Consider the following 13,217-nt stretch of genomic DNA (forward strand, 5'->3'; position numbering starts at 1 on the left):
CTGGGACCAGAAATGGGCTTTGGCATTTTCTGACTGCAAGATGACCCCATTATTATCTGTATGGTGATTCTGCATCTCACTTGTAAGTACTGTATGTGCATATCTACAGTAGACTGCCTAGTCCATTTCTCATGTGTTTCAGTAGCTATTTACGGTAAAGATAACTGACATTGTCTTCTACCTTGGCTCAACTTACTGACATGGCTTCACTGTAACTCTTATGCAAACTGTGAATTTATATTTTTTTCTTCTACATCAATTAGCCAAACTTGAGCCCTTTACCTCTGAATGATTTACACCATGTGCAAATACAGGGGCGAACTGGGACCAAAAATCGTAGTATTTTAGTATTTTGATACTTTGTTCAAGTTGATAACTATTAAAACTTTGTAGATAGGGCACAGCAGTCTGAAACACTGCATTGCAGTACAAACTGCGTTGCTACAGATGCTGGTTCGATATCCATGCCGGCAGCGACTGGGAGACCCATGAGGCGACGCACAATTGGCCCAGCGTTGTCCGGGTTAGGGGAGGGTTTGGCCAGCCTGGATGTCCTTATCTCATCGCGCTGTAGTGACTCCTGTGGCAGGCCAGGCACATGCACGCTGACATGGTCACCAGGTGTACAGTGTTTCCTCTGACACATTAGTGCAGCTGGATTCCGGGTTAAGTGTGCATTGTGTCATGAAGCAGTGCGGGTTGGCGGAGTTGTTTTTCTGAGGTCGCACGGCTCTCGACCTTCGCCTCTCCTGAGGCCGTACGGGAGTTGCAGCGATGGAACAAGACAACTTGACATCACGAAAAGGGTGTAATAAATACATACAATTATTTAAAAAAATGGTGGATGGGTATAATTTGTATGTAAAAAATGTATACTAGTAATATTTAAAATTTGTAAATCGGGTAATTTTGTATACATTTATTTAAAATTGCATCGCGACGCTTATGGGGGGATTCTGATAAGATGCCAGCATAGTCGCCTGAATTCATTTAGACGGAAACGGCCGATGTACTTGGGCCGATTCTGGGCAGTCATTCATTTTGATTCCGGGCCGAGTCCGACACCAGATTCCAGGCGGATTCAATCAGTTCCGGTCCCCCGGAAGAGGGCCGCTTGTGGGCAGATTCCTCATTGCTAGCTGGGTAGTGGATAGTTCGTTTGAACTGGTATAATCCATCTGTAGGGGACAATACAAATAAAGCCTTAAGAGCACTAACCCTAATAAGGTGAAGTCTTATGGTCACCTATTATCCCCACTAAACCCAAACACCTACTGTATATGAACCCAAACACTTATCTCCATTTTAATTCAACATACCTATGCTAAACTTTTGTTATTACACTCCACATAAAATGTCTCTGTCAATTCTGCTCTCTGTAAATAGACATTGTGGTCCAATACCAACTACCACGCCCACAACCAATGACATCACCTTTGATCTCACTGTGATCTCAGAGTGAATAGTGCTTTCTGATTCACAACCAGACAGAGCAGAATAGATCTACACACAGAATGGCCAAAACCTTCCTACCAGCTCTACTGCTCTATGGATTGAGTAAGTAAGCTACTGTTAAATCGAACATACTGTAGAGACAGAGTAAGATTGAGTGCATCCGTCAAGGAAAACCGGAATGTTCAGTGCAGCACTCTTCCCTGATTTCTAACGTGATTTCAACTAAAATAGTAATTAACTTTGTTCTCTGTGTTTCAGTTTTGGTCTCTGTGTTGGTTTCTCAGTGTCAGACTATGGAGGTCCGTATTGGGGATACCATCACCTTGCAGTGTTCCAATGTTACAACGGCTGTGGGACACACAGCATGGTTCAAGCAAGTCAACGGATCAGAGCCTGTGTGCATCTCGTCTATGTACGGCTTTAACTCAACACCTTATCTCCACAATAGTTTTCAAAGGAACCATTTTGAAATGTTCAGCAACAACACCACTGTCTTTCTCACAATCACAAATGTGGAAATAGCTGACTGTGGCCTGTATTTCTGTGGATTGTATCCACATAGCCACATGTTCTTTGTCAACGCAACAGTTCTAAAAATTCAAGGTACGTTTTCAATTATTTATCTGCCGTTTGATACATTTGAAAATGAATAACAACCCAATCAGGAATTGTCATAAAACAAAGGCAAACCTTTGTTGGACATATTTTTTAGTATAAAAATGGAGAAAAAATGAATTATTTATTTTGACTAATCTCGATGTTATAGGGCACAACGGAGGTGAGGAAATACTAGAGTCATCGACAAAAAGTGAGTTTCTCTTTCTTTCTCATGTACAGCACCTTCAGAAACTATTCATACCCCTTGACTTAAATAATCATCTCACCTATCTACACACAATACCCTGTAATGACAAAGATAAAATGCCTATCAACCGAATCAGGAGTTATCATGAAACAAAGGCAAAATTATTTTTCATCATTATAATTTTTTGCAAAAAATACGTATTTTTTCTAACTAATTACTAATTCTCTGTCTTTCTCATGTACAGTGCCTTCAGAAAGTATTCACACCCCTAGACTTATTCCACATTTTGTTGTGTTACAGCCTGAATTCAAAATTGATTAAATAGATTGACACAAAATACCCATAATGACAAAGTGAAAACATGTTTTTAGACATGTTAGCAAATTTATTTAAAATTAAATACAGAAATATATTTATTTAACTAGGCAAGTCAATTAAGAACACATTCTTATTTTCAATGACGGCCTAGGAACAGTGGGTTAACTGCCTGTTCAGGGGCAGAACAACAGATATTTGCCTTGTCAGCTCGGGGATTAGATCTTGCAACCTTTGGACTTTACTAGTCCAATGGTCTAACCACTAGTCTACCTGCCACCCTTGTAAATTATCATTTACATTAGTATTCACACCCCTGAGTCAATACATGTTAGAATCAACTTTGGCAGTGATTACAGCTGTGAGTCTTTCTGGGTCAGTCTCTAAGAGCTTTGGAATGTACAATCTGGAATGTGCAATATTTGACCATTATTATTTTTTAATTCTTCAAGCTCTGTTAATCGGCTAGAGAATCTATGAAAAGACTTGAAGATGTCTGTCTAGCAATGACAAACATATTGCTAGACAATAATTTTCAAGTCATGTAATAGATTTTCAAGCCACTTTAAGTCAGAACTGTAACTCAGCCACTCAGGAACATTCAATGTCGTCTTGGTAAGCAACTCCAGTGTATATTTGGCCTTGTGTTTTAAGTTATTATCATGCTGAAAGGTGAATTTGTCTCCCATTGTCTGTTGGAAAGTAGACTGAACCAGGTTTTCCTCAAGGATTTTTCCTGTGCTTAGCGTTATTATGTATATTTTTATCTTTAAAAAAAAAACGTAGTCCTTCTCGATGACAAGACATGATGCAGCCACCACCATGCTTGAAAATATGAAGAGTGATACTCAGTGATGTGTTGTGTTGGATTTTCCCCAAACATAATGCTTTCTACTCAGGACATGAAGATAATTTCTTCGACACATTTTTAGCAGTTTTACTTTAGTGCCTTATTGCAAACAATAATATATTTTTTATTTTGTTCAGACTTTCTTTCCCTCTGTCATTTAGGTTAGTATTGTGGAGTAACTACAATGTTTTTGATCCATCTTCAGTTTTTTCCTATCACAGCTTTTAAACTCTGTAACTCATTGTGAAATCCCTGAGTGGTTTCCTTCCTCACCGGCAACTGAGTTAGGAAGGATGACTGTATCTTTGTAGTGACTGGGTGTATTGATACACCATCCAAAGTATAATTAATAACTTTACCATGCTCAAATGGATTTTCAATGTCTTCTTTTTTTTACCCATCTATCAATAGGTACCCTTCTTTGTGAGGCATTGGAAAACCTCCCTGGTATTTGTGGTTAAATCTGTGTTTGAAATTCACTTCTCTGCTGAGGGACCTTGCAGATAACTGTATGTGTAGGGTAGAGAGATGAGGTAGTCATTCAGAACTCATGTTAATAAACACTAATATTGCACACAGAGTGAGTCCATGCAACTTATTTTGTGACTTGTTATTTAATCACATTTATCTGAACTTATTTAGGCTTGCTCTAACAAAGTGGTTGAATACTTATTGACCCAAGACATTTCAGCTTTAAATTTTTTATTAGTTTGTAAACATTTCTAAAACATATTTTCACTCTGACTTTCTGAAGGCACTGCCGAAGCAAAACCAAAACACTGTGATGGAACTATCAGTTTAGTAGGAGAGGATGATGATGGAACCATGTACCTCCTTCCCCTGGTTGTGATCCTGGGTGTTGTGACTGCTGTTCTACTGATAGTCATCCTCATCCTGGTCCTCAAGATCAGACGAGACACAAAAACACACAACACAGGTACGATGGAGGACCATAAACCTTTTCTAAAAGGTGTATATCAATTGAAAGCAAACCACACACACACATGCTTAGGGTATTTCTCTCTGACCACATTTCTTTACAGTAACACACAACGTAAAATGTATGTTAGAATAACTGTTTGTGGACTGACCCAAATTACTCTTTCCTTACTCAGGTATCGAGGCTCAACTGCAGCCACAAAATAGCCAGGTAATAGAAACTGTCATATTTCGTAAATGACATCCAGATACAGTGCCTTGCGAAAGTATTCGGCCCCCTTGAACTTTGCGACCTTTTGCCACATTTCAGGCTTCAAACATAAAGATATAAAACTGTATTTTTTTGTGAAGAATCAACAACAAGTGGGACACAATCATGAAGTGGAACGACATTTATTGGATATTTCAAACTTTTTTAACAAATCAAAAACTGAAAAATTGGGCGTGCAAAATTATTCAGCCCCCTTAAGTTAATACTTTGTAGCGCCACCTTTTGCTGCGATTACAGCTGTAAGTCGCTTGGGGTATGTCTCTATCAGTTTTGCAAGTCGAGAGACTGAAATTTTTTCCCATTCCTCCTTGCAAAACAGCTCGAGCTCAGTGAGGTTGGATGGAGAGCATTTGTGAACAGCAGTTTTCAGTTCTTTCCACAGATTCTCGATTGGATTCAGGTCTGGACTTTGACTTGGCCATTCTAACACCTGGATATGTTTATTTTTGAACCATTCCATTGTAGATTTTGCTTTATGTTTTGGATCGTTGTCTTATTGGAAGACAAATCTCCGTCCCAGTCTCAGGTCTTTTGCAGACTCCATCAGGTTTTCTTCCAGAATGGTCCTGTATTTGGCTCCATCCATCTTCCCATCAATTTTAACCATCTTCCCTGTCCCTGCTGAAGAAAAGCAGGCCCAAACCATGATGCTGCCACCACCATGTTTGACAGTGGGGATGGTGTGTTCAGCTGTGTTGCTTTTACGCCAAACATAACGTTTTGCATTGTTGCCAAAAAGTTCCATTTTGGTTTCATCTGACCAGAGCACCTTCTTCCACATGTTTGGTGTGTCTCCCAGGTGGCTTGTGGCAAACTTTAAACAACACTTCTTATGGATATCTTTAAGAAATGGCTTTCTTCTTGCCACTCTTCCATAAAGGCCAGGTTTGTGCAATATACGACTGATTGTTGTCCTATGGACAGAGTCTCCCACCTCAGCTGTAGATCTCTGCAGTTCATCCAGAGTGATCATGGGCCTCTTGGCTGCATCTCTGATCAGTCTTCTCCTTGTATGAGCTGAAAGTTTAGAGGGACGGCCAGGTCTTGGTAGATTTGCAGTGGTCTGATACTCCTTCCATTTCAATATTATCGCTTGCTCAGTGCTCCTTGGGATGTTTAAAGCTTGGGAAATATTTTTGTATCCAAATCCGGCTTTAAACTTCTTCACAACAGTATATAGGACCTGCCTGGTGTGTTCCTTGTTCTTCATGATGCTCTCTGCGCTTTTAACGGACCTCTGAGACTATCACAGTGCAGGTGCATTTATACGGAGACTTGATTACACACAGGTGGATTGTATTTATCATCATTAGTCATTTAGGTCAACATTGGATCATTCAGAGATCCTCACTGAACTTCTGGAGAGAGTTTGCTGCACTGAAAGTAAAGGGGCTGAATAATTTTGCACGCCCAATTTTTCAGTTTTTGATTTGTTAAAAAAGTTTGAAATATCCAATAAATGTCGTTCAACTTCATGATTGTGTCCCACTTGTTGTTGATTCTTCACAAAAAAATACAGTTTTATATCTTTATGTTTGAAGCCTGAAATGTGGCAAAAGGTCGCAAAGTTCAAGGGGGCCGAATACTTTCGCAAGGCACTGTAACTGTACTTGATTAGAATTGTTTGATACCTCTAACCTTATTATATGTTTTCTACAGGATCCGGATCAGGACCCAGAGTCTCTGAACTACTCAGCACTGAGTTTCCGTCAGAAGAGGTACAGAAATAAGAAGAGAGCTGAAGGTCAAATGATGGAGATGGAGTCGAATGTTGTTTATGCTGCCACAAGATAATTGTCAAATGTTTTAATGTTGATATCAGTGTACTGTAGCAGTGATAAAGAACTGATGTAATACATTGAATAGTAGTAAAATCCCCTTGTGACAGCCATCGTGATTGAGTGCTGAGGTAGAGGAGGGGCCAGTGAGGAACGCATCACTTCCTGTGTTGTGAGTGACAGGAAGGAGCAGCTCAGTGTTGAGTGAGACCTGCTGAGGTGAACATCACTGGGCCTATCATAGTCTTGACAGAAAGATAGTGTAATATTATTATAATATTTTTTTTTACTGATTACCAATATTTTACTACTTTTTGATATTAAAGAAGGCATGGCCCTGGGCGTGTATCTCTAATTCTGTGTAATAAGATTTAGGATGCAAACCGCAACAAAATGAGGGGCACTAGTTTATATAATATATTTGAATGTGTATGATAATGGTAACACTGATAGGCCTTGTTATTTTCCACTGAGGTAAAGTCCTCTCTCTCTCTCTCTCTCTGGTGAAGACGAGCAACCTGCACCACAGGAAGACTGTACTGGAGCTCTCTCTGTTTGTATCTCTGTCTCTCTCTCTCTCTCTTTCTCTCTGTTTATCTCTGTCTCTGCATCTAACCACACAATCTCTTATCAGCATTCAGGCCCCACATCAATTTCCATTCCTACCGCTAGACTGAAAATACCTGACCAAAACCAAACTACTCCAGGCTCTAGACTAGAGAGTTGTGCACAATGTGTGAAGTGTACAATGACAAACACTATTATACTTCAAAACATTATCTGCTGTTGTTATCGTAATTGTATGGTTGAATTTATTTGAATGCATGATGTACAATGATATGAGTGGACATCTGGGGTTTGGGACACCTGTACACTGCCACCGGTACACTGCCAAAAAATACAAATCTGCTGTTTAGTAAAATAACCATGCATTTAGTGGGCTATGTTCAAACAGTACATAAGGTGGTAGTTTTTTTTCAACTTCTTGAACACGTTTGTGCACTTGTAGGCATACTTCAATCATAGTGCATACATGATGTGTTTGCATGCATAGGGAACGCATCCATATACAATAGGCCTACTGCACTAATGTTGTGTGCCGAGGCAGTTGTCAATGCTCTCAGCCTGGTCTCATACACTAGACGTAACATAGTAAATGTAAATCAGGGAAGTTCTAATTAGTATGATATGTTACGTTTGGTATGGTTACATAAGACAGAAGGTTGCTTAAGGCAAAAAAAAAGTAGGGTCGTTGGTCGGGAGGGATGATTATCCATTTAATGTGAACCTCTAGCAACCCAAAGGTCGTGTGTTCCAATTTCATCACGGACAACTTTAGCATTTTAGCTAATTAATAACTTTGCAACTACTTACTACATTTTAGCTTCTTAGCAACTAGTTACCTTGTTCGCTAACCATTCCTCTAAACTTAACCCTTTAACCTAACTCCTAACCCTAACATTAACATTAACCCTAACCTTGACCCTAACCTTTATACCTAACTCTAACCCCTATCCTAGCTAATGTTAGCCACCTACCTAAGATTAGCATTAGCCTCATAGCTAACGTTTGTCACAATAAATTGGAATTTGTAACAAATAGCATGTTTTGCAAATTCGTAACATATAATATGAATTGTATTTCATAACTTAATTAAAACTTCTTATGGCTTGGGGGCAGTATTTCGACGTCTGGATGAGAAGCGTGCCCAAAGTAAACTTCCTGTTACTCAGGCCCAGAAGCTAGGATATGCATATAATTGGTAGACTTGGATAAAAAAAAAATCTAACGTTTCCAAAACTGTTAAAATAATGTCTGTGAATATAACAGAACTGATATGGCAGACGAAAACCTAAGGAAAATCCATCCAGGAAGTGGGATTTTTTTTTATGTGGGCAGGATTCAATTGAATGCCTATTGAATATTTAATGGGTTAGGACCCAGATTGCAGTTCCTATGGCTTCCACTAGATGTCAACAGTCTTTGGACATTGTTTCAGGCTTGTTTTCTAAAAAATGAAGAAGAAGGAGAACTTTCTGTCAATGGACTGAGGAAGCATGCAGTGCTGGTTTGCGCGCGTGACCCCTTCGTTGTTTTTCCTTTCTATTGAATACGCTATTGTCCGGTTGAAATATTATCGATTATTTAGACAATTGACAACATGAGGATTAATTATAAACATCATTTGACGTGTTTCAACGAACTTTACCAGTACTATTAGGATGTATTCGTCAGCATGTTTTGACCTCCTTTGAGCCAGTAGATTACTGAACAAAACGCGCCAACAAAACAGAGTATTTGGGATATAAAGAGGGAGTTTATCGAACAAAACAAACATTTATTGTGTAGCTGGGTCTCTTGTGACTGCAACCAGATGAAGATCTTCAAAGTTAAGTGGTTCATTTTATCGCTATTTCTGACTTTCGTGACTCCTCTACTTGGTTGGAAAATGTTTGTATGCTTTTGTAAGCAGGGCGCTGTCCTCAGATAATTGCATGGTATGCTTTCGCTGTAAAGCCATTTTGAAATCTGACAAAGCGACTGGATTAACAAGAAGTTCATCTTTAAGCCGATGTATAACACTTGTATTTTTAGGAATGTTTATTATGACCATTTTTGTATTTTGAATTTGGCGCTCTGCAATTTCACCGGATGTTGTTGAGGTGGGTCGCTAGTGGCACGCCTGAGCCAGAGAGGATATCATACGAAATGGATGATAGCCATCCACAAATTAATACATACCATATGAAACATATCATACTAATTGTAGTGTCCCAGATTTACATTTACTATGTTACGTCTACCCCTGAGTCCAGGTTGAGGCTCTCTGCAAACTCTCATCTGATGCATTCGCTGTAGACACAACATCCTCGACCTGTGGTCAGTGTCACCTTGCTGGTGTGAACAGGGATGGAAAAAAACACGTACATCTCATACAAAGGTCTTTGTGGTGAGAAGTTTCCACTGAACAACAAAACACAAATGTTTTTTTCTTTGGTACTTCTGATTTCACACCTCATCTGTTCTGTGCTATATTTGTTATGGTTTGTTACCAAGGCAGTTTGATGTGCATACAAATAATCATGTTGCTAATTGTGTTGCTATGGTCTTGGACCCGCCTTGTTGTGTTTTTGGTCAACACACACTCGATTTCACTATTTTTTTGTACTGTAGCTAACAACAGCAGTCAAGCACCCAGGCTAACTTGCTAGCTACTTCCAGACACAAATGAGAGAACAGCTCACTGAACATTACTCACCCTAGCAGAGCTGGTTAGGTTGTTATGTTATCCAGAGCGTTGTTGACTGCAACTGTGCTGTCAGATTGTCAGTTCGTAAATTCAAAGCGTTTCGCTCTCGGAGTGTTTAGAGCACACACTGGACGCTCTGGACGATGAGTAGGGTTGCTCCGAACGTTCTGACCTCACAATGGCATTCAAGCACCCAAGCTAACTAGCTAACATTGGCTAGCTTGCTAGCTACTTACAGATACAAATGAGAGAACACCCCACTAACCATTTTACTCACCCTAGCAGAGCTGGTTAGGCTGTTTATCATGTTATCCAGAGCATATAGTGACTGTAACTGTGCTGCTAGCAACAATTTAATTATGCTATTTTGCCGACGTTTACTGACACCGGCCATATTCAATAGGTGTTGAGCGTTCTTAAATTCATCAGTTATTCCGTGCTCTGGCACACTCAGACAAGAGTGCTCATCGAAGTATATGGCCAGACTGTATTTACAAACGCACCTGAAATGGTTATTTGCATAGTGGATTATTTTGTTAAGATATGTATCTAGCTAGCTAGCTAAACAATGAACCATAATCCCAACTCAAGATGTCACTACCCTGCAGAAATCTGCAGGTAGCTAACCAACCAGGTTCAACATTAGCTAGTTAACAAGATATGTAGCTAGCTAGCTAGCTAAACAATGAACCATATTCCCAACTCATGACGTTACTACACTGCAGGAATTTGCAGGTAGCTAACCAACCAATTTCAATGTTAGCTAGCTAACAGTAGGCTATAACTAGCCAAGCAATGGCTCTGAGATATGAATAATAAGATCATACATGTAACATTAGCTGGCTAAAAGAACACTTGAAATATAACTTTGTTATTAAGGCACATGAAAGATTTCTGGCTCTCACAGACCTGTAACTTCTTCTTTAAGAGGCTCCTCTGTCCTCCACTCGTTACCTGTATTAATGGCACCTGTTTGAACTTATCAGTATAAAAGACACCTGTCCACAACCTCAAACAGTCACACTCCAAACTCCACTATGGCCAAGACCAAAGAGCTGTCAAAGGACACCAGAAACAAAATTGTAGACCTGTACCAGGCTGGGAAGACTGAATCTGCAATAGGTAAGAAGCTTGGTTTGAAGAAATCAACTGTGGGAGCAATTATTAGGAAATGGAAGACATACAAGACCACTGATAATCTCCCTCGATCTGGGGCTCCACGCAAGATCTCACCCCGTGGGGTCAAAATTATCACAAGAACGGTGAGCAAAAATCAAAGAACCGCACGGGTGGACCTAGTGAATGACCTGCAGAGAGCTGGGACCAAAGTAACAAAGCCTACCATCAGTAACACACTACGCCGCCAGGGACTCAAATCCTGCAGTGCCAGACGTGTCCCCCTGCTTAAGCCAGTATATGTCCAGGCCCATCTGAAGTTTGCTAGGGAGCATTGGGATGATCTAGAAGAAGATTGGGAGAATGTCATATGGTCAGATGAAACCAAAATATAACTTTTTTGGTAAAAACTCAACTTGTCGTGTTTGGAGGACAAAGAATGCTGAGTTGCATCCAAAGAACACCATACCTACTGTGAAGTATGGGGGTGGAAACATCATGCTTTGGGGCTGTTTTTCTGCAAAGGGATCAGAACGACTAATCCGTGTAAAGGAAAGAATGAATGGGGCCATGTAAAAGACACCTGTCCACAACCTCAAACAGTCACACTCCAAACTCCACTATGGCCAAGAGTGAAAACCTCCTTCCATCAGCAAGGGCATTGAAGATGAAACGTGGCTGGTTCTTTCAGCATGACAATGATCTCAAACACACCGCCCCGTGGCAACGAAGGAGTGGCTTCGTAAGAAGCATTTCAAGGTCCTGGAGTGGCCTAGCCAGTCTCCAGATCTCAACCCCATAGAAAATCTTTGGAGGGACTTGAAAGTCCGTGTTGCCCAGCAACAGCCCCAAAACATCACTGCTCTAGAAGAGATCTGCATGGAGGAATGGGCCAAAATACCAGAAACAGTGTGTGAAAACCTTGTGAAGACTTACAGAAAACATTTGACCTCTGTCATTGCCAACAAAGGGTATATAACAAAGTATTGAGATAAACTTTTGTTATTGACCAAATACTTATTTTTCACCATCATTTGCAAATAAATTAATAAAAAATCCTACAATGTGATTTTCTGGATTTTTTTTCTCATTTTGTCTGTCATAGTTGAAGTGTACCTATGATGAAAATTACAGGCCTCTCTCATCTTTTTAAGTGGTAGAACTTGCACAATTGGTGGCTGACTAAATACCTTTTTGCCCCACTGTATATGATTTACAATAAATGCTCTCTTTGTGTGCAATACAGCATCTGTTCACAATACAGGAAGGGTGTGATTTGAAGTCTCAAACACCAATCAGAAATTAGGTGACTTACTGTCTCAGCAACTGTCAAGGACCTACAGTGCCTTGCGAAAGTATTCGGCCCCCTTGAACTTTGCGACCTTTTGCCACATTTCAGGCTTCAAACATAAAGATATAAAACTTTATTTTTTTGTGAAGAATCAACAACAAGTGGGACACAATCATGAAGTGGAACGACATTTATTGGATATTTCAAACTTTTTTAACAAATCAAAAACTGAAAAATTGGGCGTGCAAAATTATTCAGCCCCCTTAAGTTAATACTTTGTATTACACCTTTTGCTGCGATTACAGCTGTAAGTCGCTTGGGGTATGTCTCTATCAGTTTTGCACATCGAGAGACTGAAATTTTTTCCCATTCCTCCTGGCAAAACAGCTCGAGCTCAGTGAGGTTGGATGGAGAGCATTTGTGAATAGCAGTTTTCAGTTCTTCCACAGATTCTCGATTGGATTCAGGTCTGGACTTTGACTTGGCCATTCTAACACCTGGATATGTTTATTTTTGAACCATTCCATTGTAGATTTTGCTTTATGTTTTGGATCATTGTCTTGTTGGAAGACAAATCTCCGTCCCAGTCTCAGGTCTTTTGCAGACTCCATCAGGTTTTCTTCCAGAATGGTCCTGTATTTGGCTCCATCCATCTTCCCATCAATTTTAACCATCTTCCCTGTCCCTGCTGAAGAAAAGCAGGCCCAGACCATGATGCTGCCACCACCATGTATGACAGTGGGGATGGTGTGTTCAGCTGTGTTGCTTTTACGCCAAACATAACGTTTTGCATTGTTGCCAAAAAGTTCAATTTTGGTTTCATCTGACCAGAGCACCTTCTTCCACATGTTTGGTGTGTCTCCCTGGTGGCTTGTGGCAAACTTTAAACGACACTTTTTATGGATATCTTTAAGAAATGGCTTTCTTCTTGCCACTCTTCCATAAAGGCCAGATTTGTGCAATATACGACTGATTGTTGTCCTATGGACAGAGTCTCCCACCTCAGCTGTAGATCTCTGCAGTTCATCCAGAGTGATCATGGGCCTCTTGGCTGCATCTCTGATCAGTCTTCTCCTTGTATGAGCTGAAAGTTTAGAGGGACGGCCAGGTCTTGGTAGATTTGCAGTGGTCTGATACTCCTTCCATT

At 40.2% G+C, this 13,217-nt stretch overlaps 1 protein-coding gene across 1 annotated transcript; it reads left to right on the plus strand.

The window, feature by feature from the left end:
- The first annotated feature begins 4,250 nt into the window (after positions 1-4,250).
- Positions 4,251-6,429, plus strand: LOC139379203 (novel immune-type receptor 7b). Its single transcript, XM_071122017.1, has 3 exons — positions 4,251-4,362; positions 4,541-4,575; positions 6,295-6,429. The coding sequence occupies exons 1-3, from the start codon at positions 4,251-4,253 to the stop codon at positions 6,427-6,429; spliced, it is 282 nt and encodes a 93-aa protein (XP_070978118.1).
- Positions 6,430-13,217: the final 6,788 nt, after the last annotated feature.

Source organism: Oncorhynchus clarkii, chromosome 21 (assembly GCF_045791955.1).
Source record: "Oncorhynchus clarkii lewisi isolate Uvic-CL-2024 chromosome 21, UVic_Ocla_1.0, whole genome shotgun sequence".
NCBI lineage: Eukaryota > Metazoa > Chordata > Actinopteri > Salmoniformes > Salmonidae > Oncorhynchus > Oncorhynchus clarkii.

Excerpts from the sequence above, each read along its gene's own strand:
- LOC139379203 (XM_071122017.1), top strand. The coding sequence starts at position 4,251 with ATGTACCTCCTTCCCCTGGTTGTGATCCTGGGTGTTGTGACTGCTGTT. Across the intron at positions 4,363-4,540 it reads CACAAAAACACACAACACAG|GTATCGAGGCTCAACTGCAG; the intron begins GTACGATGGAGG and ends TTCCTTACTCAG. Across the intron at positions 4,576-6,294 it reads TGCAGCCACAAAATAGCCAG|GATCCGGATCAGGACCCAGA; the intron begins GTAATAGAAACT and ends TGTTTTCTACAG.